The sequence below is a fragment of the Euleptes europaea genome, chromosome 10, assembly GCF_029931775.1.
Source record: "Euleptes europaea isolate rEulEur1 chromosome 10, rEulEur1.hap1, whole genome shotgun sequence".
NCBI lineage: Eukaryota > Metazoa > Chordata > Lepidosauria > Squamata > Sphaerodactylidae > Euleptes > Euleptes europaea.
In genome coordinates this window covers 11,484,889-11,509,842 of record NC_079321.1, presented here as the reverse complement: position 1 = coordinate 11,509,842, position 24,954 = coordinate 11,484,889, and the positions used below count along the sequence as shown (strand labels likewise).

General features: G+C 46.4%; 1 protein-coding gene across 1 annotated transcript in view; it reads right to left on the bottom strand.

Annotated features, from left to right (window-relative positions):
- The window catches only part of ADGRF4 (adhesion G protein-coupled receptor F4), a 33,172-nt gene that overhangs the window by 1,512 nt on the left and 6,706 nt on the right, over positions 1-24,954 (bottom strand). Inside the window, exons 2-7 of the mRNA XM_056856844.1 lie at positions 11,359-11,409; positions 7,835-7,989; positions 6,380-6,607; positions 3,301-4,659; positions 841-882; positions 688-726 (exon numbers count right to left, since the gene is read on the bottom strand). Of these exons, the coding sequence (XP_056712822.1) occupies positions 688-726; positions 841-882; positions 3,301-4,659; positions 6,380-6,607; positions 7,835-7,989; positions 11,359-11,409 (1,874 nt within the window). The remainder of the gene's footprint in view (positions 1-687; positions 727-840; positions 883-3,300; positions 4,660-6,379; positions 6,608-7,834; positions 7,990-11,358; positions 11,410-24,954) is intronic.

Here is a 24,954-nt window from a genome sequence, read left to right as displayed (position 1 = left end):
TCAGACTCTTCTGGTAAAGGCGAACGATTGATTCATCCTTCTATTACTTCCAGGCAAGGTGTCCAGTGTTCAGTAGGAGTTGATTAGGGCGGCCAAGGCCCTGGTAGGTAGGGTTGCCAGGTCCCTCTTCACCACCAGCAGGAGGTTTTTGAGGTGAAGCCTGAGGAGGGCAGGGTTTGGAGAGGGGAGGGACTTCAATGCCATCTAGTCCAATTGCCAAAGCTGCCATTTCTCCAGTGGAACTGATCTCTATTGGCTGGAGATCAGTTGTAATAGCAGAAGTTCTCCAGCTACTACCTTGAGGTTGGCAACCCTACTGGTAGGGGTAGGTGATTCCATGCCCAGGTCACATGACCCACCACCACGTCAAGTGGAGATGGGAGAATTTTTTTTTTAATGCAGCCTTGTGTTCTTACCAGAAGTTCTTATCAGGAGTGACAAAGGGTACCTCTAGGAATTGCTGGAAACTATGGTTTTACCAAAGAGTTTCCAGCAATTCCTAGAGCTACATTTTGTCACTTCTAGTAAGTAAAGAAGCTGCATTAAAAAAAAAAAATCTCCCTTGTTGCTGCTGTACCCCCAACCCTGCTGGTAGTCTCTACAGCTTTATGGTAGTCTCTATATTTTAAAAAGTGCAGTTGACAGTAAAAATGACCAAATTTCTTTTTCAAGCCAAGAATGGCTTACCTGTGAGGGAAAGCATTTCGTCCGTAAACATTCTCTTGTCTACCGAGGCAGGAAACAGGGAGACAGAAATGCAAGACAGGTCATTCTTTCTTTATCAAATTTGCACAGGCAAATTTGTGTTCTCTAGGGAAAAAATAGCAAAGAGTCCAGTACCTTCCTGTCCAGAAGAGTCCCAAACAGCAAGATAAAAAAACCCTAAATACGCACAAAAGGAAAACAGAGAAAATTAGGCTATTGCTTCAACTCAGCAGTTCACATTACATGGCACTTTAGAAATACAGGGGAATATAAGAGGTCAGGACAACTGAAGGCCTGGAAAGCTCAACTCAGCCCATCAGCCAGATGTTCTTGCCTTCCAACGGTCAGCCTCCTGGTTTTTCTGAGAGTATCAGGGCCAGACAAGCCTTGGAATGCAAATTCTGGTCTTCATGTGACTTGGAGGACACAACAGGCTTACAACACCAGGACTGGGGACAGGAACCTGGTTCACGTCCCCTGTCAGCAATGCTGATTCTATGACCTTAAGCAGATGATGAGAGCGAGGGCATCTTGGCCATCTTCTGGGCATGGAGTAGGGGGTCACTGGGGGTGTGGGGGGAGGTAATTGTGAATTTCCTGCATTGTGCAGGGGGTTGGACTAGATGACCCTTGTCGTCCCTTCCAACTTTATGATTCTATGATTCTACATCAGGTACAACCCACCTGCGTTTTCTGGATTCGTGTTTAGCCAGCATCCAGAAAATGCACAAAAACGTGCAGGGAGAGCAAAGCAACCTCTGACGGTCGGAAAATGCGAGCATAATCAAAGCAAAGCCCCAAAGTAGTCAGCGGGGTCACTGAGAGGAAAAAGCCATGCATAAATGGCCCAAGAGTCCTATTTCCAGTCAACCCAATAACTCTTCACACCCCTTCGATCTCCCTTTCTTCTTTTTTTCCCTACATACATCATGGCTTCTTTGAGATCACCCCAGCCAAAGCATCTCTGCAAAGAAGGAAGGGAATGATTTAGCCACTGGGTGGCCATCTTCAAACTGAACCAAACCCTTACCTTAAATCTCTTCTGACACCGCGATTTGTGTATTTTGTTTGTTTGTTTGTTTAGGGTATTTCTATGCTGCCCAACCAGAGTCCTGTTCAAGGGAGCTTACCATTAAAACAACACAAAAACCAACGAGCCATTAAAATGCAAGCCATTGGACATAAGCAGCATAAATACGATCCACGAAAAGAGAAGCAGACCATTAAAAAGCTGGCAAGATTTTTTAAAAAAAAACTACTTAAAACCCTAGGTGGTTCGACGGCTAATGTTGGGCTAATTGCAATTAGATTAAATCATCTACAAGAGATATTGCATTTAAACTTTGATTTTCAACCTAAATATTTCCTGTTAGGAATGATTCCAACACAATTAAAGTCCATAAATAAAGAACTCTTCCTGTACGGAATGACCGCAGCAAGAACGCTGTATGCCAAATACTGGAAAGACGAAAAGACACCATCACTAGAACAATGGATTACAAAAAAGTATGAATATGCAGATAGGGCAAGACTCTCCAATTGGACGAAAGAGAAACCTCCGGATGAACAGAAACAAAAATGGCAAGTATTCTATGATAGATATACGGTTAGCGAAAGAATAAATATAAGTGTACATGACGTTAGGACTATAACTGAGTTAGACAAATAAGATGTAAGTGCAATAGTCGAGTTCATTAATGATTATGATATAGAATATTGATTATAGAGAAGACTCAGTATAGTTTATAATAGACTGTGGTAGATAATGAAGTATGATTACAACGAAATGATGAAACCGATGTAGACCTGTTCCAAATGTCAACCCTGTATAACATACCACAATTGTTCCCAATGCCTTTTTCCCTTCCTACTTTGTATTATTAAAAATCTAATAAAATATTTTTTAAAAATAGATTAAATCATAATTTGGTCCATTTTAGTCTATCATAAATTATTTGGAAATTTTCACTATGAATGTTTTTGGTTGAACTGCTATAATTTTTTTACCTTTTGTATAAACGATACATGTGCTTTACTGGCTTATGCTGTTTCAATAAATCTGAATCTGAAACCCTAAAAAGCTGTCTTGGCCCTGTACCTAAAAGACAGTGCAGTAGGCACCAGGCAAGCCTAAAGGGGGACCCCATTCCAGAAGTGAGGTGCCACCACAGAAAATGCCCTGTCTCTAGTTGCCACCTGCCCTACCTCTGAAGGTGGGTTCATAAAGGCCTTTTATGCATGAGTTGTTTTCATAGCGATCATCCCGACTACTTTGGGGCTTCGTTTTCATTACACACGACTTTCCCAACCTTTAGAAGTCACTTCACTCTCGTCCCGCATTTCCCTCGTGTTTTTTGGATGCTGTTTCTAGCAGCAATGGATGGCAACAACCAGTGCATAAAAGACCAAAGAGTAGGGCTTGAGAGATCTTAACTAGTGGGCTGGATAGTATGGGAGGACACAGCCCTTTAGGTACCCTAGGGCCAAGCCCTTTACTGCCTTAAAAGTAAGAGCCAGCACTTTGAATTGTGCCTGGAAACAGACATGCAGATCTTTCAGCACAGCGGGAGGGACCATAAATTCTGCTGGGTTTACCTGGAATGCGTTCAGCAGCGAAAACACAATGTGAAGAGCCAAAGATGTATCGTAAACGGTGGCCAGCCCAAATCCCCAGGTGATTCCTAGCAATGGGGTCAGGAGTGCAACATTTTTGCTCACTCTGATCACCGTGACCAAGTCTTGTGACTTTGGGCGATCCCTGACGGAAGATCTTCCCGATTTGGCAATGACAACCAACACTACCACAACATTGACGCCAACGATAAGGAGCGCCGGTATGATAAAGGCCAAGAGGGCTTTGGTGTCTTTCCAGTTCAGCCAGCAGGCGCTGTCCTGTAGGTAGCCTTTCGTCGGTTCGGTGATCACCACCGTGAGAAGCGCGATGACCGAGGGGCAGCCATAACCAATGCCGAAAGCCACAGCCAACAGAGTAGACTTTCTTAGGTGCCAAAAAATGACTAACAGTCCATACAGAATCAAGAGTCCCAGAGCCAGCATCCAAAAAAACAAGGAAAGGTAGAAAAAGTGTACGAAAAACGTGACAGCCACACACCCGTCATGGTGCCTGGGCATGCTGCTCATGAGCGCCGCTACGATGAACAGGATGTCCGCTATGAGAAGGGACGCCGCGATGTTCACCAGGCACACGTGGCGCATGTAGGATAGGTGGGTCTGGGTCACCTGGTGCCAGACCACCACCTCGATGGCCAGGCACACAACCAAGCTGCAGAGGGAGACCACCAAGCCCAGACAGGTAATGAAGTGCAAGGTGGCGTGCTTGACCCCAACAGGGGACATCAGAATTGAAAACGACTGGAACAGAGCCGGCCGGTGTCTGCAGCGGCAGGTGGCAGCGGCCAAACTCTCTTCTAGCAGTTCGCAGGCAGCTTCGTCCCATCTCCGGTCCTCCGAGTGCCAGCCGACGCACAAAGCCTTTCCCGTCTTGTTCATTTTTTCAAACGTGAGGGAAACCTCTGGAAGCTCCTTGGGCAGCAGGACCGACAGCACCATCCCATTCACAGAGACCCCTCTCAATAGGGTATTTTCGAGAATAGGCCCAAGAGTCGGCAAAGCGACGCTGATCGCCTGGGAATCCGAGGACAAGAGCCGAAGTCCTTCCCTTGGGAGCGAGACGGTCCCGTTGAGGTGACTCTTAGAATCGTTCAACCTCAAGGAAAACACAAAGCTCTTCTCTGGAGTGTTTTGGCTGATTCTGGCGCCTTTGGTCGCGATGAAAGGATCAGAGACGTTCGGAGGGCTTTTTCCGATCCGCAGTTTCCCAGCAAACGAAATCACAGATTCCAGCAAAACGGAACTGGTGTTTTTGTCGCTCACAAAAGCCCAGTTGGGAAGGACGGAGCTGTTGAGAATGCGACTGGCAATCTTGCTGTAGTCCTGCAACACCAGGGGGGGGGGGAAGGCCCTGTTAGTCTTCAGAACAAGTTGGGGCATCACATTTCTGTTGGGTCTATTTGGTTACATAAGAAAGGCCATGCTAGATCATAACAAGGCCCATCAGGTCCAGCAGTCTGTTCACACAGTGGCCAACCAGATGCCTCCAAGAAGCCCACAAACAAGACAACTGCAGCAGCACCATCCTGCCTGTGCTCCACAGCACCCAATATAATAGGCATGCTCCTCTGATCCTGGAGAGGATAGGTATGCTTCATGACTAGTATCCATTTTGACTAGTAGCCATGGATACCCCTCTCCTCCATGGACATGTCCACTCCCCTCTTAAAGCTTTCCAAGTTGGAAGCCATCACCACATCCTTGGGCAGGGAATTCCCCAATATAACTATGCATTGTGTGAAGAAATACTTCCTTTTATCTGTTTTGAATCTCTCACCCTCCAGATGGGTTAATATAGCAGCAGCAGAAGCAGCAGAAAAAGAAGATGCAGAAGGAGGAGGAGGAGGAGTTGGTTTTTATATGCTGACTTTCTCTACCGCTCAAGGAAGAATCAAACCGGCTTACAATCATCTTCCCCTCCCCACAACAGACACCCTGTGAGGTAGGTGGGGCTGAGAGAGCTCTAAGAGAGCTGTGACTAGCCCAAGGTCACCCAGCTGGCTTCATGTGGAGGAGTGGGGAAACAAATCCTGTTCACCAGATTAGCCTCCGCCGCTCATATGGAGGAGTGGGGAATCAAACAGATCAGAGTCCACCGCTCCAAGGCACCGCTCTTAATCACTACACAACGCTGGTGTATGAGAATGAAGAAGAATCTAATCCAGAGGAAGTAAGTACAGGTTGCTTCCCTGCTTCTATCAGCTGTCTAAAGTTTTGCGTGAAAAGTGTAATACAGCCTAGGAAGGGATTGCTGGTGAGTTTGAATTGACCGACTGTGGTGCTTGGTGATGTGATATACTAAACAGATGGAAGCTAATTATTTGGATAACATTCTAGATTAGCAGTGCAATCCTATGCAGTTACTCCACAAGTTACGCAGGGGTAGTTTTTTCCCCTTTCCTTCATATAGGCTTATAAAAAAGGTAAAGGTAAAGGTCCCCTGTGCAAGCACCGGGTCATTCTTGACCCATGAGGTGACGTCACATCCCAACGTTTACTAGGCAGACTTTGTTTACGGGGTGGTTTGCCCGTGCCTTCCCCAGTCATCTTCCCTTTCCCCCCAGCAAGCTGGGTACTCATTTTACCAACCTCGGAAGGATGGAAGGCTGAGTCAACCTTGAGCCGGCTACCTGAAACCGTCTTCCGTCGGGATCACACTCAAGTCGTGAGCAGAGCTTTTGACTGCTGTACTGCAGCTTACCACTCTGCACCACGGGGCTCCTATATAGGCTTATATGAGGAAGCAATTAGCATGAGTTTTGCAACTCTCCTGGTTGCAGAGTTCCCTAGTGAAGAAAATCTTGTGCCTGACTAGCGTCAGTGGGGATACGGAAACCTGGTTGGCCACTGTGTGAACAGTCAGCTGGACTTGATGGGCCTTGGTCTGATCCAGCATGGCTTTTCTTATGTTCTTAATGGGCAGCGTTGCTTTCAGTCATTTAGGGCCCCCACCAACACGTAATGCTCAGTTCACCTTCTCAGGAAAAGTCCAAAATGTTATGCTATGCGATTCTTGGGCGTGGCCCTTGCTTACGAAACCTACCCTCAGTTTGCCGATGGTGACATCTGTAGATCCATTTGAGGAAATGCTTCTTAGCAGCGCCACAATGCTGACGATGTTTCCTGCGACAGGTTCAGCGCTGAGGACTTCCCCCATTATGCAAGAGAAGTCAGAGGTACAGAACTGCCCACCATGTGCTCCTGATGTGGAACTATGGCTTGAAGAGGAATGAACCTCATATCCTTGAATAATCCGTGGCCTGGAGATCCTCTAGGAAACAGAAGGGCATTCCAGTGAAGAGTGTGCATCATGCACAAGGGAGCCAGATACGACACATCAGTGCATGAGAAGAAGCTCACAGAGACTTCTTCCAATGACCTGCTTGGCTAACAATGGGAATTTGACTATTTTGATTCATTTCTTTGGGGATTTCTAAGATGTGTTTTCCACTTGGAAAAGCCTCCAAAGTGGAGGACCATAAAACCATGCTAAAAACTGGCAGAATAAAAAAAAAATTGCAGCAGCAACAGACTCAGGTTGGTTATGCATGGGTACTTTCACTCATGTTCGCCCCTGGTCTGTCTCGTTGTTCCTTGAAGTTATGCATGAGTTTTCCCTCTGTTAGAGATGACCTCGCTGCCAGCCCTCGCAAATCCCAGGACTTCCCATTCCTCTATTAACCCGATCCTTCCATCTCCCCTGAGCTCCTCCCCTCCCCAAACCCCACCCTTCTCAGGCTCTAATCCAAAAACCTCCTGCAGGTGGTGAAGAGGGACCAGGCAACCCTACCCATAAATGTCACTTGGTCAGGCTGGGCCATGCCTCACCAGCCCAGATTGGGACTGAGGGTGGTGGTGGCTGCTTCAGCTGGCTTGTGGGCCAGATAAGAGCTCTTAAGGGGCCAGATCTGGCCCGTGGGTGGTATGTTCGATGCCCTGGTCTATATTCTTTTATGTGTCTCTGATGCATTACCACTAAAACATATATAATTTGAATAACAGTGCTTTTAAAAATCCAGCCATTTCTCCCCTCTTCTAACGAACACGTACCCTTAAAAAAAAAAAAAAACATAACCCCCATCCCAAAGCATCCCGCCATGCTCAACATATACAGAAGCTAAAAGGAGGAACTTTGGGGGGATCACTTTAAGTAGAAAGATAGTAGCAATCTTGGGGGAAATCCTCTACTGGAAGGGCCTTGGTGGGACAGCAGAACTGTTTCGGGAAGCCCCCAACAGCAGTGATTACATTAACTAGAACCGTTTCTATTCCAAAATCGAAGCTATTGTTCTTTAAATAGAAGTGCTACAAATGTAAATGCCAAAACATATTTTAGGTGGGGCAGATCAGTGGTCCAGGTGGGGTTGTGCGCCCACAGGCTCCATCACGGACACAGCCCTGAAGCTAAATGTGAGACATGAAGTTTAGCAAGCAGAACACCTGCAGAACACCTGAGGGAGTGGAAGCAGCAGGGTAGTACCAGCCCCATAGCACTAACCTGGAGAAGCGATTGGACATCCAGACTGGCACACGTCTCCGTCGACTTCTGCCACGATCCTCTTGGGCATACAAAAGTTGTTGTTCCACGGAAGGGACGGTCACAGGCCTGGGTGCAGTCCGTTCCACCAGCACGACAACTACCCACACATTCCTCTAGAAAGCAAATTATGAACATTAATGGAACACCAGTTGATTGGAAGTTCAGCATCCTTGCTGAAACGCTAGTGAGCCTGCTTCCCTGGGGAGGGGCCATGGCTCAGAGGGAGAGCATCTTCTTGGCATGCAGAAGGTCCCAGGTTCAATCCCCAGCATCTCCAGTTAAAGGGACCAGGTAAGTAAGTGATGTGAAAGACCTCTGCCTGAGACCCTGGAGAGCTGCTGCTGGTCTGAGCAGACAATACTGACTTTGATGGACCAAGGGTCTGATTCAGTATAAGCCAGCTTCATGTGTCCCTAGACTTCCTGGGTGGTCTCCCATCCAAGTACTAACCAGGGCTGACCCTGCTTAGCTTCTAAGTTCTGACGAGATTAGGCTGGCCTGGGACATCAGGACATGACAAGAGGCGAACAGAGGTGGTTTGCCATTGCCTTCCTCTGCACAGCCACCCTGGTATTCCTTGGTGGCCTCCCGTCCAAGTACTAACCCGGTCTCCCTAAGTCCTGGCATGACCTGGATGGCCCAGGTTAGCCAGATCTTGTCAGATCTCAGAAGCTAAGCATGGTTAGTGAGCACCACAGAGAAAACTGTAGTATCTCTAGGTGTTGAAAACTGTAGCATCTCTAGCATGTGAACGAAGCACGGGGAGCCATTTTGCATGGGCAGCAGTGGCCCACTTTAAAGGAGATTACGCAGGGCAAGCGCACAAAGCAGCATGGGTCTAGGGTTGCCAACTTTCAAAAGGGAGGCTGGAGATCTTTTGGAATTACAGCTCATCTCCAGACTACAGAGATTGGTTCCTAAGAAAAAATGGATGCTTTGGAGGGTGGACTAGGCGTCAACAAGGGGGAGGCGCTCACTCGAGCATGTGTGGAGTGCACCTGTAGTGGGCCTCACTTCTCTGGGCTGCACTTGTGGTAAGGCTGAGAACCCTTGAAGGCATAATTTTGCTGGCGAATGAGCATTGCACAACTTTTCCAGGAGTTACTTCTAAGATGGCCCCTCAGTAGGGTTGCAAGGTCCCTCTTCGCCACCGGCGGGAGATATTTGGAGTGGAGCCTGAGGAGGGCAGGGTTTGGGGAGGGGAGGGACTTCAATCCCATAGAGTTCAATTGCCAAAGCCGCCATTTTTCTCCAGGTGATCTGATCTCTATCGGCTGGAGATCAGTTGAATTAGCAGGAGATCTCCTGCTACTACCTGGCAGTTGGTAACCCTATCCCTCAGGACCCTCCTCCCTAGCAACGGAACCCGGCAGGGCTGTCTTAGGCAAATGCCTGATCTTCGGGAAGCGGTGGTGGCGCCTCAAGCTGAGCAGGACATCTACTGAGGAGCTTTGGGATGTGGGGAAAAGGGAACAGGAGAGACGGGCAGCCTCCAACTGGCCAAGCCTCCTTGCCCACTGCCCTTTTGTGACCCGTGAGGGAAGCCAGGGGAAACTAACCAGTCAGTGCAGAGGAATCTGCATGCAGATGCAAAGGCTGCTGGGAAGGAGGAGGGGTTTGGGTCTGCATGGCCAAGACTGGTGATTGTGGGGTGCTGGTGATATGATTTCCCAACCTTCGATGACTCCTTCCAAGCGGGGTCTTAAAGGGTGTGCAGAACTGGTCTTTGGACCGCAATCAATTATTGCAATTGCAATTGATAGTCGGTTGAATTGAAAGATTCACCATGACCTTTTCATAGCGGTCCTTCGGGTCCTATAAATACCAAATGGGCCGACACCTTGTATTGGTGAGGCGTAGCTGCTACATCTGTGTGGTGGGCTACATATGCCCCGGGCCTGATGAGCTCCCTGGGGACTCCCTGCGGTGAGGCGAGTATAGGCGTTTGGCCCCCACTGCGGTGCGGATAGGTCTATCCAGCTTGCAGTGATTCAGTCCCCAGGGCATATGCCTGCTCATGCAGGTGGACGTGCCAGCTGCACTTGCCTTTTGGCTCCCCAACTTTCACATTCAAGGGTGCTTACAAAAGACAAACCGCCTTCCGTGGACCAGTCGCAAAAAGTACATACACAGAAAATAAACAGAACAAAGGCAGACATATTTGTTGAGCCAAAAAAGGAGTTAATATCACTTCTTAGTGTAATTATTCAGAGGTAATAGATGAGAGAGAGAGAGAGAGAGAGAGAGAGAGAGGAAGAAGAAGAAGAAGAAGAAGAAGAAGAAGAAGAAGAAGAAGAAGAAGAAGAAGAAGAAGAAGAAGAAGAAGAGGTTGGTTTTTATATGCCAATTTTCTCTACCTTTTAAGAAGAATCAAACCGGCTTACAATCACCTGCCCTTCCCCTCCCTACAACAGGCACCCTGTGTGGCATCTGCTTGGCATGCAGTAGGTCCCAGGTTCAATCCCCGGCATCTCCAGTTAAAGGGACTAGGCAAGTAAGTGATGTAAAAAGACCCCTGCCTGAGATAGTGGAGAGTTACTGCCAGTCTGAGTAGACAATACTGACTTTGATGGACCGAGGGTCTCATTCAGTATAAGGCAGCTTCATGTGTTCACACTGGTTTCTAGCTCCTTCCTAATAGAGCTTGCCATTGCAAAGGGTCAGAAGTGCCAGTGATTGACACAAACCTTTTTGTGTGCATGATCACAAGTACACGAGAACCATTTGAGTCCTTCTATAGAGGCAAGCTAAGCAGGGTTGGTAGAAAAAGAAGAGTTGGTTTTTATATGCCGACTTTCTCTACCTTTTAAGGAGAATCAAACTAGCTTACAGTCTCCTTTCCTTCCCCTCCCCACAACAGACACCTTGTGAGGTAGGTGGGGCTGAGAGAGTTCTGAGAGAACAGTGACTAGCCCAAGTTCACCCAGCTGGCTTCATGTGGAGGAGTGGGAAATCAAACCCGGCTCTCCAGATTAGAGTCCACCACTCGTAACCACTACACCACGCTGGCTCTCCCCGTAAGCCTTAGATGCTGATGAATTCAACAGAAAATAGCTACAGGAGACAGGTTGGGGCAAAAATACACACACACATGCATTTCTTGCATAATGACTTTTGCAACCCGATCGGCAATCAGCTAATACAGCTGGATTATCTGTTCTCACCCTAACAAGGATATCGGGTGACCTGCATCCTGCCTACGCACGGAACTTACCAGGTTGTCCATGAAAGATGTGTGAGCTCTTGGCATCCGTGAACATCCTGCTGAAAGGTAGCCAGTTTAATCCTGCAAGCAGCTAAAACTGTAGGATTCTAGTAGGGCTGCCATCTCCTGGTAGAGAAATTCCTGGAGATTTGGGGGTGGAGCCTGGCAAGGGCAGATTTTGGGGAGGCGAGGGCCGTGATGTTAAGCCACACACCCTGCCATCCAAAGCTGCCGTTTTCTCCAGGGGAACTGATCTCTGTAGTGTGGAGATCAGTAAGTAATTCTGAGAGAACTTCATTCCCCGGCTGGAAGCTGGCAACCAGAGATCCTGGAGTAAATAAATCACTTGGCAGAATTGCATCTCAGCATACCAGGTGTTTGAGGAAAGAAACAAGGGGTGGCCATTTCCCTCTGTTTTTGAACTCTTCAAGTTATCGTGTTGGCTGGATCTGGAGACAGAATGGATAGGGTTGCCAGGTCCCTCTTCGCCACCAGCGGGAGGTTTTGGGGGCAGAGGGTGAGGGTTGAGGAAGGGAGGGACTTCAATTCCATAGAGTCCAGTTCCCAAAGTGGCCATTATCTCCAGAAGAACTGATCTCTATTGGCTGGAGATCAGTTGTAATAGCAGGAGAACTCCAGCTAATGCCTGGAGGCTGGCAACCCTAAGAGTGGACCTTTCATCTGACTCGTAGGTCAGCCACAAAATAAGTGCCACAGTTTAACTTTAGTAACACAGCACAGACCCTTGTGGTGTGAAGGCAGCTGCTGCCAAAGCAACATTTCAAAAAAATGCACAGCCACTCATATCTCCAATAGTCCATCAGAAGCCTTGATGGGCAAAAGCCCTACCTGGCCCCGCACACTTCCTAAACACATTTGGGATCCCTGGTCTACATGTTCCTGATGGAAACAATATGGAATGCTATCTAAATTCACGCAGGTTTTTTCCCATGTATGGTTGGTTAAAAGACAATAGACCACACGAAAAGGCAGCATCTGCAGAGATCAAAACTTTCCCATGTTCACCTGCAGTTCTAGGACTTTCCATATGAGGGGAGACCCAGGAACAAAGCAGGAAAAGTTTTGGAAATTTCATTAAATTGACAGACTTCACCTGTTCATAGGGTTGCCAGGTGCCAGCTGGTGGCGGGCAAACCCGCAGTAATGTGCCCCTCTGCCCGCCGACCAGCTGAAGGTCGGCGGGCAATCGTGCACGCGCAAGCCCGTGCGCCAGCCGGGAAGCCTCTCCTCTCCCTCCCTCCCCAGGGTGAGTGGACCGCCCACTGCAGGCCCGCGCATCAGCCGGGAACCTTCCCTCCCCCTCCCCGGGGCGAGCGGGCCGCCCTCTGCAGCCCTGAGCACCAGGCAGGGCTTCCGGTTTACAACCAGAAGTGCCATGTCGGCGCGCGCGCACACAACAAAACAGAAACCTCCCACCGAAGGTGAGTGGGGACCTGGCAACCCTACCTGTTCATGACATACGGATATTTATAGGGCCTCAGGATGTGGAACACATCAGCATTCATATACTTCCTCATCATATGGACCCTTGTCTATAGCCTCTCGGACAAACGCATGCCCCAGTTTAGACAATTCTAGAATCACTTTCTGATTTTTTTTAAATTTCAGATCAACTCATCACACTGTGAACACGCGCATCGCAAAATGTAACAATACACATGGTATTCTTACTGACATATATGCAAGCATTGTGGAAGCATTCCTAAGCAGATCTACTCAGAGGTAAGGCTCATTTTATTCTATGGAGAGCCACTCCCAGGCATGCACGCTTCGTGTCTGTTCTTGTAAACAGCTTCTTGTTTACGACGCGGAACCAGTTGCAAAACTGAGTTGATTGGCTGTACTTGTTTTGAGAGCATGCCCATATTGCTTAAGACACACTAAGGTGTTCACCAAGGTTGGCTAGTGGAAAAGGACAAAATGGGGCAGGAGAAAGCTAGCCTTGAACACTTTTAAAGAAAACTTTGAAAACCTGTGCCTGGAAAGAAATAATGCTTATGAGGGTGGTGAGGAACCAGAGGCTCTGACCCTACCATAGCTTCCAACGCACCTAAAACTACTGTAGTACCTTGTTGACTTCCGCCCTTCTGTATACTGTTGAAGATCTGAAAGATAATTCAAAAGATAAGCTGATGAAATAGGCTGGATGTGAATAACAACGTGGACCAAACCAACTCATCAGCTTGTGGAATATTTGGGAAATTACATGTTCGGAAATATTAAGGCAAGTCATGTGTTCTCATCCCCACCCAATCAGCATATCTGGTCCATCCTGGGAAGATCACTGGGGACTTTAGTTTAGAAAGAGATAACTAAAAAGACATTTGGGTTCCCACAATCATTGGACCACAGCACGACAGGTTGGGGTTTTTTTTTTTTTTTTTTTTTTGTATTTGTTGGAAGTTATGTGCCTGCTCACGGATGGGAGATTCCATAACCACTCAACTAGCAATGTCCAACTTCTGATTTGGGTTAACCTTGGGATAAAGTTTTGTCACACAATCCCCACTTTGCTGAGTGACTAGACGTCCAGTCGCAGCATTAGTGCATTTGAGTGAGAGATTCATAGTATTTTTGTAAGGCAGCTCTGCCTTGGTTTGGAAACAAATGAAAAAGATACCAACTGAATAGCCCCGTTTGTTAGGATAACAAAAAAATGAACCAGAATACCAACAAACTATCCATTTCATTCATCCCCACGTTGATAACCTAATATTGCTATCCTCCTCTCTGCATTATAAAAATGCCCAAAGCAGTTCAGAACAAAATCATTAAAACACATATCAATAAAACTTAACAATCATAAAACACAAAAAGATGTAAGCATTGGCATATAATAAAAACAAGTCATAGGAACAGTGTAGAAAATAATAATAGCAACAACAAGAAGAGTTGGTTTTTATATGCCGACTTTCTCTATCACTTAAGGAAGAATCAAACCAGCTTACAATCACCTTCCCTTCCCCTCCCCACAAAAGACACCCTGTGAGGAAAGTGGGGCTGAAAGAGCTGTGACTGGCCCAAGGCCACCCAGCAGGCTTCATGTGTAGGAGTGGGGAAACTATAGCAGAAAAGGCTACTACAGTATGGTACTCTAGGCTTTCATAGACCCCAGAAGACTGTTACTGGACACCCCATATATGCCATTTTTTTAGACATCCCAAGAGGCTAAGTTGGCCATAGGAAACCTCTGCTGAGATCCTGCGCAGAGGTGTAGGTAGTGTAGACACTCAGTATCACATGACTTTTGTATGAAACTATTTTTCTGAGGCTAGAAATCTTAATTTTTCCTTTGCTGCAAACTATAGCTCATATGGAGACATTACCTCTTTTATTGGATGATAATAGTAGACCTATCACTTTTTCTGTTGCGAAATGTTATGCACTTGGGATTAGGGCTGTCGATTCGGTTCCATACGAACGGAAAAACAGCCGAATTTCCCCCGATTCGGCGGTTTCTAGTTTGGATAGAACCAGTCAAAAAAGGCAGGAAAACGACGAGCTGAACTCGGCGAGTTCGGGCAGATGCCGGATAAATTCGTACAAATTTGGCACGCCCGAATCAGCATTCTCCTGCGGCCAATAGGTGGCCAAGCTGGGTCTTCTTCTGGCCAATCAGTCACGGATGAGTGTGTGAGCCCGGCCGCTGTGTGGCCCGGGGAGAGAAAGAGAGAGTATCTGTGTGTGAGAGAGAGAGATCCCAGAGGGGGTGCGTGTGCGTGGTCCCAGGTTGCTGTGCAGCCCGGGGGGGGGGGGAGAGAGAGTGTCTGTGTGTGAGAGCGATCCCTGTGTGTGTGTGGGGGGTGCGTGTGCATGGTCCCGGGTTGCTGTGCGGCCCAGGGGGGGGGGAGAGAGAGGCCATTTATGCATGGGAGGTTTTGCTTTGGATTTGCCACTCTCTAGATGCACATTTTCCCCATCCAAATTCTCAAAACTCAACAATAAGCTCCCATGCAGAGTTTTGAGAATCTGGATGGGGGAAATGTGCATCTAGGGAGCGGCAAATCCAAGGCAAAACCTCCCGTGCATAAACGGCCAGAGAGTCTGTGTGTGTGTGTCTGTATTCCTTCCATTGCTGCTGCTCCTGTGCTGCTCCTGTGCTGATCGTGAGAGATCCTGAGCTGAGCTGACCTGCTGCTGCTTGCTGGAATCAGATTGGATTACTCCTCCTGACCCCTGCTTCTGCTGGAAGAGAAGACATCCACAGTTTGATCCATTTTGGGGCTTTTCTCTATAACTTTTTTCCTGTGTGTGTGTATGTGGGGGGGGATTCTGTGTGTGTGGGAGGGAGCCAAAGGGGGGCTGTTCTGCTGGGGGCGTTGATTGCCTCTGCACTAGTGTTTTGTTTTTTTTGCTGTTTTCACTGGTTGCCACCTTTGCCTGGAGGTCAGTGTGGGTCGGTGAGTCTCTCTCTCTCTGGCTACCCCGTTGTTCTCCTTTGTTTGGAATTTGCATCTTCTTGTCGCGGGGGGGCTGTTCTGCTTGGGGGGGTTGATTGTCTGTGTGGGCCGTGTCCGTAGAATCCGAGCTTCTGCCATCTGTGCAATGGGGGGGAGGGAACGGCGTGTAGTGGGCGTGCATGTGTGTATCGTGGTGTCGTGTGCCATACAATGCAGCATCCTGCTTATTCCCCCCTCCCCGCCCCCCCATGGGTGTCCCTGCTCAGGATTTCTTCTTTCCCCTGACAGTGTCAGCTCAGCCACGTTGTCTCCTCCCTCAACTCCCCCCTGGTCTTCATTGTTTTTGGGTGCCCCCAGGGCTGAGGAAGCGGTGACAGGAGGAAGCAAAATGTAGAGGAAAGGGCGGGCAGTCCTGATCCTCTGGCCTGCTTACTCAGAAGTAAGGGCCATGGTGAGGTTTTGCTCCCAAAGTAAAGCGGAGTGAATTGTAAACAACACCGCCTTTTATCAGTCCCAGCAATGGGAGGTTTTGCCTTGGATATGCCGCTCTCTAGATGCACATTTTCCCCATTCAAATTCTCAAATCTCAACAATAAGCCCCCCTGCAGAGTTTTGAGAATTTGTCTGGGGGAAATGTGCATCTAGGAAGCGGAAAATCCAAAGCAAAACCTCCCGTGCATAAATAGCCAACGAGAAACAATGGGAGGTTTTGTCTTGGATTTGCCGCTCTTTAGATGCACATTTCCCCCATCCAAATTTCCAAATCTCAACAATAGCCCCCCTGCATAGTTTTGAGAATTCAGATGGGGGAAATGTGCATCTAGAGAGCAGCAAATCCAAACCAAAACCTCCCATGCATAAATAGCCAACGAGAAACAATGGGAGGTTTTGCCTTGGATTTTCCACTCTCGAGATGCACATCGAGATGCCTGCTCCCATTCATTCCAATGGCCGGATGGGGGGACCCCTTCCAGACCCCATAACTCGGGACCCCCTCACCCAATCTTCACCAAACTTGGGGGTTCTTGCAAGTAGGGCCCCTCCAAGCTACCATGAAGGTTTGGGACCTCTACCTCCAAAAATGCTCCCCTGAAGTGCAGAAAGCCGCGAATGTTCTTTAAATGGCTTTATTCAGCCGAATTTATTCGGGAATGCCGAATTTCATGCCGAATTCCACGGATCCGAATAGGGGGAGTTCGGACTTTGGCATTTCCTAAATAAAAATGGGCTGAATTTTGCCGAATCCGAAATTTTACCGAATTTTTTTTTCAACAGCCCTATTTGGGATTGATTTTGGCAGCTGTACAAATGTGGTCTAGTTTTGTATATTTTAGTAATCTGCTTAAAACTAATAAATTAAGAAGCTGTATGAGGTAGAGAGAGAGAGTTTTGGGTTGGTGGTACAATAAAGAGGGAACATATTTTTACATGCATGCAAGCATGCATGTGAGAACACATAGACCCAAGGTGGGTTAATGACAGTGTCTATTGAGTGTCTGAGTCCACAAACACACAGGCCAGCAAAAACGAGGGTTAACCAGCTACGGACCAGCTTCTGAGATCTGAGGGAAAACAGCAGCAATTTCTTTACCGGCTTTTGGTTCATTCCAGGGTATATAATGGTTAAAGACATACGTTTAAACAGAACCTGCTCTCATTGGGGGAAAGTATTTATGTTATGAAGAGTCTCTGGTGTAGTATGAAAGATTCTGCTTATGTTTTGAGCCTCTCATCTCCTGGGACCAAACACAGCGACCAAAAGGGCACGTACCAACAAATTGTGACTCAGAGTTTCTATCCCGTCCTCAAGTTGTCCAGGGCCAGAGCCGTGACTCCGTAGCCCACCCACGCACATGCACACCCCGCCCGCCCATTTCCTCTGAATGGGAGAAGTCACTCAGCCTTTGCCTAGGACATCGCTTTCCAGAGAACAGTGACTCTTTGTGTCCAGCTCTTCCCAGCCCTCAGGGAAGGAAGCGACCTGATCTTCCAACGAGGCAATTGGCTCACTGTCTCTGGTGTTAGTTAATGCAAAATCAATCAATCAATTAGTACAGCTGGAACTCCATGATTGATTTTACCAATAAGAATTTCACACCAGTTGTTTTTTCCCCCACATCTGCTCCGCCGGTGGGAGTCACGGTGGGCTCTCTGCACCAGTGGAAGTCTCCTTGCACCAGATAAAGGTACTACCAAAAGTGAAACTCATCTGCAGGATCCAAGCCATTGTTGGTTCATTAGTCTGAGCTTTTCTAGCAGAAACAACTTTCAAATACGGCAGCACCTCCTTTTCTTGAAAATATTTTACTCAGCGGTCTTTTACGCATGGCTGTTTCACTCGCTGCCATCCCTCCAATGATTTTGGGTCTTTGTGTTGATTATACATGCCATTTCCGACCGTCAGAGGTTGCCCCACTCTCCCCCTGCATTTCCCCGCATTTTCAGAGACTCGAATTTGAAAACGCGGACCAAACGTGGGGAAAGGCAGGGGGAGAGCGAGGTGACCTCTGATGGCATGCATAATCAACACAAAGACCCAAAGTCGTCGGGGGGTGACCACGAGGGAAACAGCCATGCATAAAAGACCAGTGTCTCTTGTAATTTTGAAAGCTGCCATGCAGATCTCAACATTTAGGAAGATTGCAAGCAGCTAGCTAGATACAAGCCATTGCTTTCTGTTGTGGCTCTTACATTTTATTGGATTTTACATGAGAGTGACAAAGATTTCAACAGTATTTTTTAAAAATCCATAAATGTTTTGACATCTCTTAATTGCTGAAGACCTTCCTCCTCTGATTCACCTCTGCAATCGACATCCCAAAATAAATTTTGTTATTTTTGACAAGGATACAGCATTTTAAAGTAAATTAACAGATTTTAGTATTAAAGGAGGTAGCTTTTTGGCATATGGGTGGGATTCCAGAAAATTAACCTTCATTTAGAGAATTCTTCCGCAAGCAATTTTCAAGAACCATAACATGATAAGCTTTGCTACAAATGACTGTGTAGCAGTCTAGAGAATGGCAGGGTTTGGAAGCTTCTACTGCCCAGAGGTAAATCCTAGAATAGTCTGGGAGCAATCCTAAAATCCTGCTATGCTAACTGGAGCAGTTTAGGATGGCAACTGTTTGCCATGTCAGCATATCTTGAAGATAGTCCAGTCAATGCTGCCACATTACCATGAGACCTACTCAGTGTCATGATATTACTCCCATGTCAATGTGATGTGGCCCAGCCTATGCTGTTTAATTGTTTGTATGTTTAATTGTTGTTTGAGTTCTCTTATATTCTAATAGCGAAGTCGGCCAAATCTGAGGATACTTAAATCCATCCATTGGAGCTGTGAACGTGCAAGACAGAGCTTTCTGCAAACCTGAACAACCCTTCAAGTTTGCAGAAAAATCTGAAATCTAAAAACAAAACCAAAAAACCAACATTGTTCGTAGTTGAACTCAGGAGTACGTACTTTTCCTTTGGTCTGTGGTTCACTTAAGGAAATCCAGGCAGCACAAAAGATAACCAGTGTCGGGCATATTATCCATAGTGTATTCATGCTGGGCGATCACATTTAGTTTCTTTTCCCTGAAAAAAAAAATCACACCTGATCTGTAACTAAACAGTATCTATTATATATATTTGGGTGGATCCTACCTCTATCCTGTTACTTCACTGAGCAAAGTTTATTTCTGATTTATTAATATATGTATATATCTTCCTTTTGGCTCAGTTTCAAATCCTTCCTCCAAGCCAATGAGCCTTCTTTCAACTTAAGCAGCTCTTGCACTGGAGGAAGTCTTCTTAGGATGTGGGAAGGCTACTTGTAGGATATACTCATAGAATCATGGAGTTGGAAGGGACCACCAGGGTCCAGTCCAACCCCCTGTACAATGCAGGAAACTCACAACTAACCCCCCAGCGTTGTAACAGGTTTTGATTAATATATATTTGTTTCTGGGATGTGCTTTTTGCCCTAACCTAGATGGCCCAGGCTAGACCAATCAGAAGCTAAGAAGGGTTGGCCAGGATCAGATGAGCATGCCTGTTATATTAGGTGCATTGGAACACAGGCAGGAGAATGCTGCTGTTTGTGGGCTTCCTAGAGGCACTGGTTGGCTACTGTGTGAACAGACTGCTGGACTTGATGGGCCTTGGTTGGATGGGAGACCACCAAGGTTGCTATGGGGAGGCAGGCGATGGCAAACCACTCCTGTTCATTTCTTTCCATGAAAATCCTATGGGGTTGCCATAAGCTGGCGGTGACTTGACTGCTCTTTCCACCCCCATGTGCTTTTGCCTTTAGGACAAAGGTGCAATGGCCAAAAATTTTATCCATGTTTGATGGGATGACTAATGTTACAACTGGAAATGGTGTGTCTCATTAAAATAAATAGAAATGGAAATGGCAGTAATTACAAGAACAATAAATAAAATGCCTAGTTTAGAGACAGAAATTATTCTCCATTCATTTGAAAGAGAATATCTAGTGACACCTACGTATCGTTACCAGATTGCTGCTATGGTGGGCAACCTTAGGGTTGCTCCAACCTCCAGGTAATAGCTGGAGTACCCCTGCTACTACAACTAATCTCCAGCCAATCAAGATCCATTCAGCTAGTTTTATTCTTATTGATTGTACTTAGTATGCCAATAAAGGTATTGAAATTGAAATTGTGTGTGATCCCTTCACCTGGAGAAAATGGCCGCTTTGGCCATTGGACTCTATGGCATTGAAGTCCCTCTCCTCCCCAAACCCCGCCCTCCTCAGGCTCCACCCCAAAATCTCCAGTTATTTCCTAACTTGCTGCCTTAGGAGATGCAAAAAACAAAAAATAAAAGATCTCAATGCAACATGTCATGCCTAAGGTACAAACAGATTGCGAGGGGACATAAAGATCTCCTAAGAAAGGTTTAGATCAGGACCATGCTGTGAGCCTACATTCTCCCTACCCCCCCGCCCCATGCATAAATTTCTGCTCCCTGAAATTTAAAACCCGATTTAGAACCTTCTTTGCAAATTCTGGGTGGGAGATTAATAATGGCTGGCATTAACATCTGCACACAAGTGATGTGGTGGCATTCGGTTACCTCCAAAAGAGGAAGTTCCATGCAAGAGGGAAGGGTAGGAGAGTCTGATATCTGAAAAGTTCCCTCTGCATTGGGCTGTATTAAATGCAAGAATCCTTCACCTGGGTCATAGTGAGTCGAGCCTTACCCTTGACTTGTCAGCTGGTTAGAATCCTAGAGTTGGAAGGTACCACCAGGGTCATCTAGTCCAACCCCCTGCACAATGCAGGAAATTCACAGCCACCTTCCCCGTACCTCCCAGTGACCCCTACTCCATGCCCAAAAGATGGCCAATATGCCCTCCCTTTCTTTCCTTGTTTCAGCACATTAGTTATTGTTTTGTTTTGAGCTTGTTTTCATGTTTTAATATGACCCAATACTGGATCTGGATGTCACCTTTTCAGGAAATAGGACAGAAAGCGAGCGGAGCAGGAGGGAATGGCTGTCACCTCAAGGAGACCCAGGGCAGATGGCCTCACCATCAGGATTACCAAAGCTCATAATGTACCTTAAGCTGTGGCGAGAATATTTTATATTAAGTTTGTGTTAAGAAAAACCAATTTTATTAATCTATAGCTTATACTAACCTATAACTTAGAAGCCATATGAAGACCTGACTTTTAGTTGACCCTAGTTCCAATTAGGACTCTGACCTAAAGGGTCATAGGAAATTGCACTGCTTAGAGTTAATCACCCACAACATATCGGATGCTCCAAAATTATGTTTGTGATGGCAAGGCCATTCTGCGCAGGTAGGGAGAGATTATTCTGTCCGTCAGCCAATGTACCAAAAACAATCAGTTATCAGACCTGGACACTGAAAGAATTATTATGGAACAAAAGATCTTCCAAACAACTTCTAAGCCATGATTTGTGAAAACTCATCTCCTGACTAATTTGGAAGGAGGGGGCCATTTGAGACCTCTCTCACACAGTTCAACCTATAAAAGGCTTTCAAAGAGCCCAGCCCAACGTCCTTCCACGGAGAGACCACAGACCCAATGAATGGTTGCCATCTCTGTCTCTCTCTCTCTGGAAGTGACCCAGAGGCCTCTGTAACTGTTTGTCTGTACGTCAACTTGTCTATCTGTGAGTCTGTTGCTTTCTGTCATATATATATTCAGTTAAGTATTGCTTTCTCTCTTTGCTTTATATTTCATTGTAAGTATAATAAAGCTGCATGATTTACTTTATACGTTTGGTGTGTGCTTTTTAAGAGTGGCTTGTGTACAAGGTTAAATTCTCTGAACTCTGCTCCTGGTAAGTAGCAGGCAGAGATAGCTAATCACGAGGGACCGAGAGAAAGGGGGAGGGTAAGAAAATTCTCCCAACATAGCATCCTTTCTTCTTTTCATAGAAGCAGAATCATAGAGTTGGTTCTTTCCTTAGACCTTGACGTGGTCCGGTCAGGGAGAAAGAGGAAGGTGATGGCCCCTCTAAATTGAAGACTAAGCCGTGGGGAAGAGATTGCAATGGATTGCGTCACGTTCAGACACCTTAAGAAGGGCGGATGGCAGAAATGCCACCCACCTGGCAGTGAAACTGGCCAATACGTTGTATCACCGTTTTATGATTTACACATCCATGGGACATTGTAAATATACTATAAGAACCTTTGTGTGTGTGCCAGTTTTAAATGGTGAAAATAACATCTTTCGCTATGCTTGACAACCGGTCGCACAACATATATGGTGGATACTTTTCAACACACCTTTAATGTATTTTTTTGAATGTGTTTGTGAAAATATGTATGAATGTATATATTATAGGGTTGCCAACCTATAGGAGTATTGTGTCTAGATCAAGGAAAGTAATACTACCACTGTATTCTGCATTGGTCAGACCTCACTTGGAATACTGTGTCCAGTTTTGGGCTCCACAATTTAAGAAGGATGTTGACAAGTTGGAGCGTGTCCAGAGGAGGGCGACCAGAATGGTCAAAGGTCTGGAATCCATGCCCTATGAGGAGAGACTTAGGGAGTTGGGTTTGTTTAGTTTGGAGAAGAGACGTTTGAGGGGAGACATTATAGCCATGTTTAAATATTTGAATGGATGTCATGTTGATGAGGAAATTGAAATTGTTCCAGACTTTCTATTCCTTGGCTCCACCATCAACCAAAAGGGAGACTGCAGCCAAGAAATCAGAAGGAGATTGAGACTGGGAAGGGCAGCCATGAAGGAGCTAGAAAATATTTTGAAGTGTAAGGATGTGTCACTGGCTACCAAGACTAGATTAATTCATGCCATCGTATTCCCTATTACTATGTATGGGTGTGAAAGCTGGACAGTGAAGAAAGCTGATAGGAAGAAAATAGATTCCTTTGAAATGTGGTGTTGGAGGAGAGTGTTACCGATTCCGTGGACTGCCAAAAAAACAAAACAAAAAATCAGTGGGTTATAGATCAAATCAAGCCTGAACTGACCCTAGAAGCTAGAATGACTAAACTGAGGCTGTCGTATTTTGGTCACGTCATAAGACGACAAGAGTCACTGGAAAAGACAGTCACGCTAGGAAAAGCTGAGGGCAGCAGGAAAAGAGGAAGACACAACAAGAGATGGATGGACTCAATAAAGGAAGCCACAGCCTTCAGTTTGCAAGATCTGAGCAAGGCTGTCAAAGATAAGACATTTTGGAGGACTTTCATTCATAGCGTCGCCATGAGTCAGAAGCGACTTGACGGCACTTAACACACACACACACATGTTGATGATGGAACTAGCTTGTTCTCTGTTGCTTCAGAGACTAGGACACGGAGTAATGGATTTAAACTAAGAGAAAAGCGATTTCACCTAAACATTAGGAAGAATTTCCTGACAGTGAGGGCTGTTCGATGGTGGAATGCACTGCCTCGGAGGGTGGTAGAGTCCCTGTCTTTGGAGGTCTTTAAGCAGAGGCTGGATGGCAATCTGTCAGGAGTGCTTTGATTGTGGGATCCTGCATGGTGGGGGGAGGGTTGGGGTCACTGGGGATGGGGGGAGGTAGTTGTTAATTTCCTGCATTGGGCAGGGGGTTGGACTAGATGACCCTGGTGGTCCCTTCCAACGCTATGAATCTAACCTCCAGGTACTAGCTGGAGATCTCCTGCTATTACAACTGGTCTCCAGCCGATATAAATCAATTCAGCTGGAGAAAATGGCCACTTGGGCAATTGGACTCTATGGGGTTGAAGTCCCTCCCCTCCCCAAACCCCACCCTCCTCAGGCTCCACCCCAAAAACCTCCCGCCGGTGGCAAAGAGGGACCTGGCAGCCCAATATATTACCACTGAGTAAGGCCGAACAGGCCAAAACACATCTGGTTTATATTGGTCATTTGCATTTATTACGGATCATCAACACAGTTGGATATTTAGTAATTTTAATTTAAAGCCTATACCTTTTGGGCCTAGTGTTTTTAATGCGTGTACACTATAGAATAAATTATAACAACAATTTGTATAATATTAGCGCATCTTTTAATTCTTATTGAAATTTGTCAGCACAAATACAAATGATTCAGGGGATAGAGTTGCCAGCCTCCAAGTAGGCCCTGCCAAGGTTGGTTCCCATTAGCTGTCAGTGTCCTAAGGAGATATCCTGGGAGTTAGGACTGCTCCCAGAGTCATAATAATCCAATCTGTTGTATAATATTCTATCGGATTGAGATAAGTAAATCCTCCTGCAATGTGTGTGCGTGTTAAGTGCCGTCAAGTCGCTTCCGACTCACAGCGACCCTTTGAATCAAAGTCCTCCAAAGCCTTGCTCAGATCTTGCAAATAGAGGGCTGTGGCTTCCTTTATTGAGTCAATCCATCTCTTGTTGGGTCTTCCTCTTTTCCTGCTGCCCTCAACTTTTCCTAGCATGACTGTCTTTTCCAGTGACTCTTGTCCTCTCATAATGTGACCAAAATACAATAGTGTCAGTTTAGTCATTTTAGCTTCTAGAGTCAGTTCAGGCTTGATCTGTAACCCACTGATTTGTGTTTTTGGGCAGTCCAGGGTATCCGTAACACTCTCCTCCAACACCACATTTCAAAGGAATCTACTTTCTTCCTATCAGCTTTCTTCAGTGCCAAGCTTTCACACCCATACATAGTAATCCTGAAATGTACACCAGGATTATTTAATCTTTTTTTCTGGCAATAGTGAGTTTCCCACCAGATAGTACTCACAGTTTTGGGAGCTCCAAAAGAAAATTGTAGTCGTGCGGCTGAAGGAGGAACCTCTTCCCTGCAACTTCTGCCTTCTTCCCAAGAATCACATCGAACTACCCAACAGGAGTGGGTAGAGATCTCGTATTTCCTGACAAACTGGTACAGGATGGAAATTTCACATGGGTACACTCTTTGCATAATAAGATTGACTCACAATTCTGGCACAAAGTGCAACATGCAGACAGAGCTTACAGGAT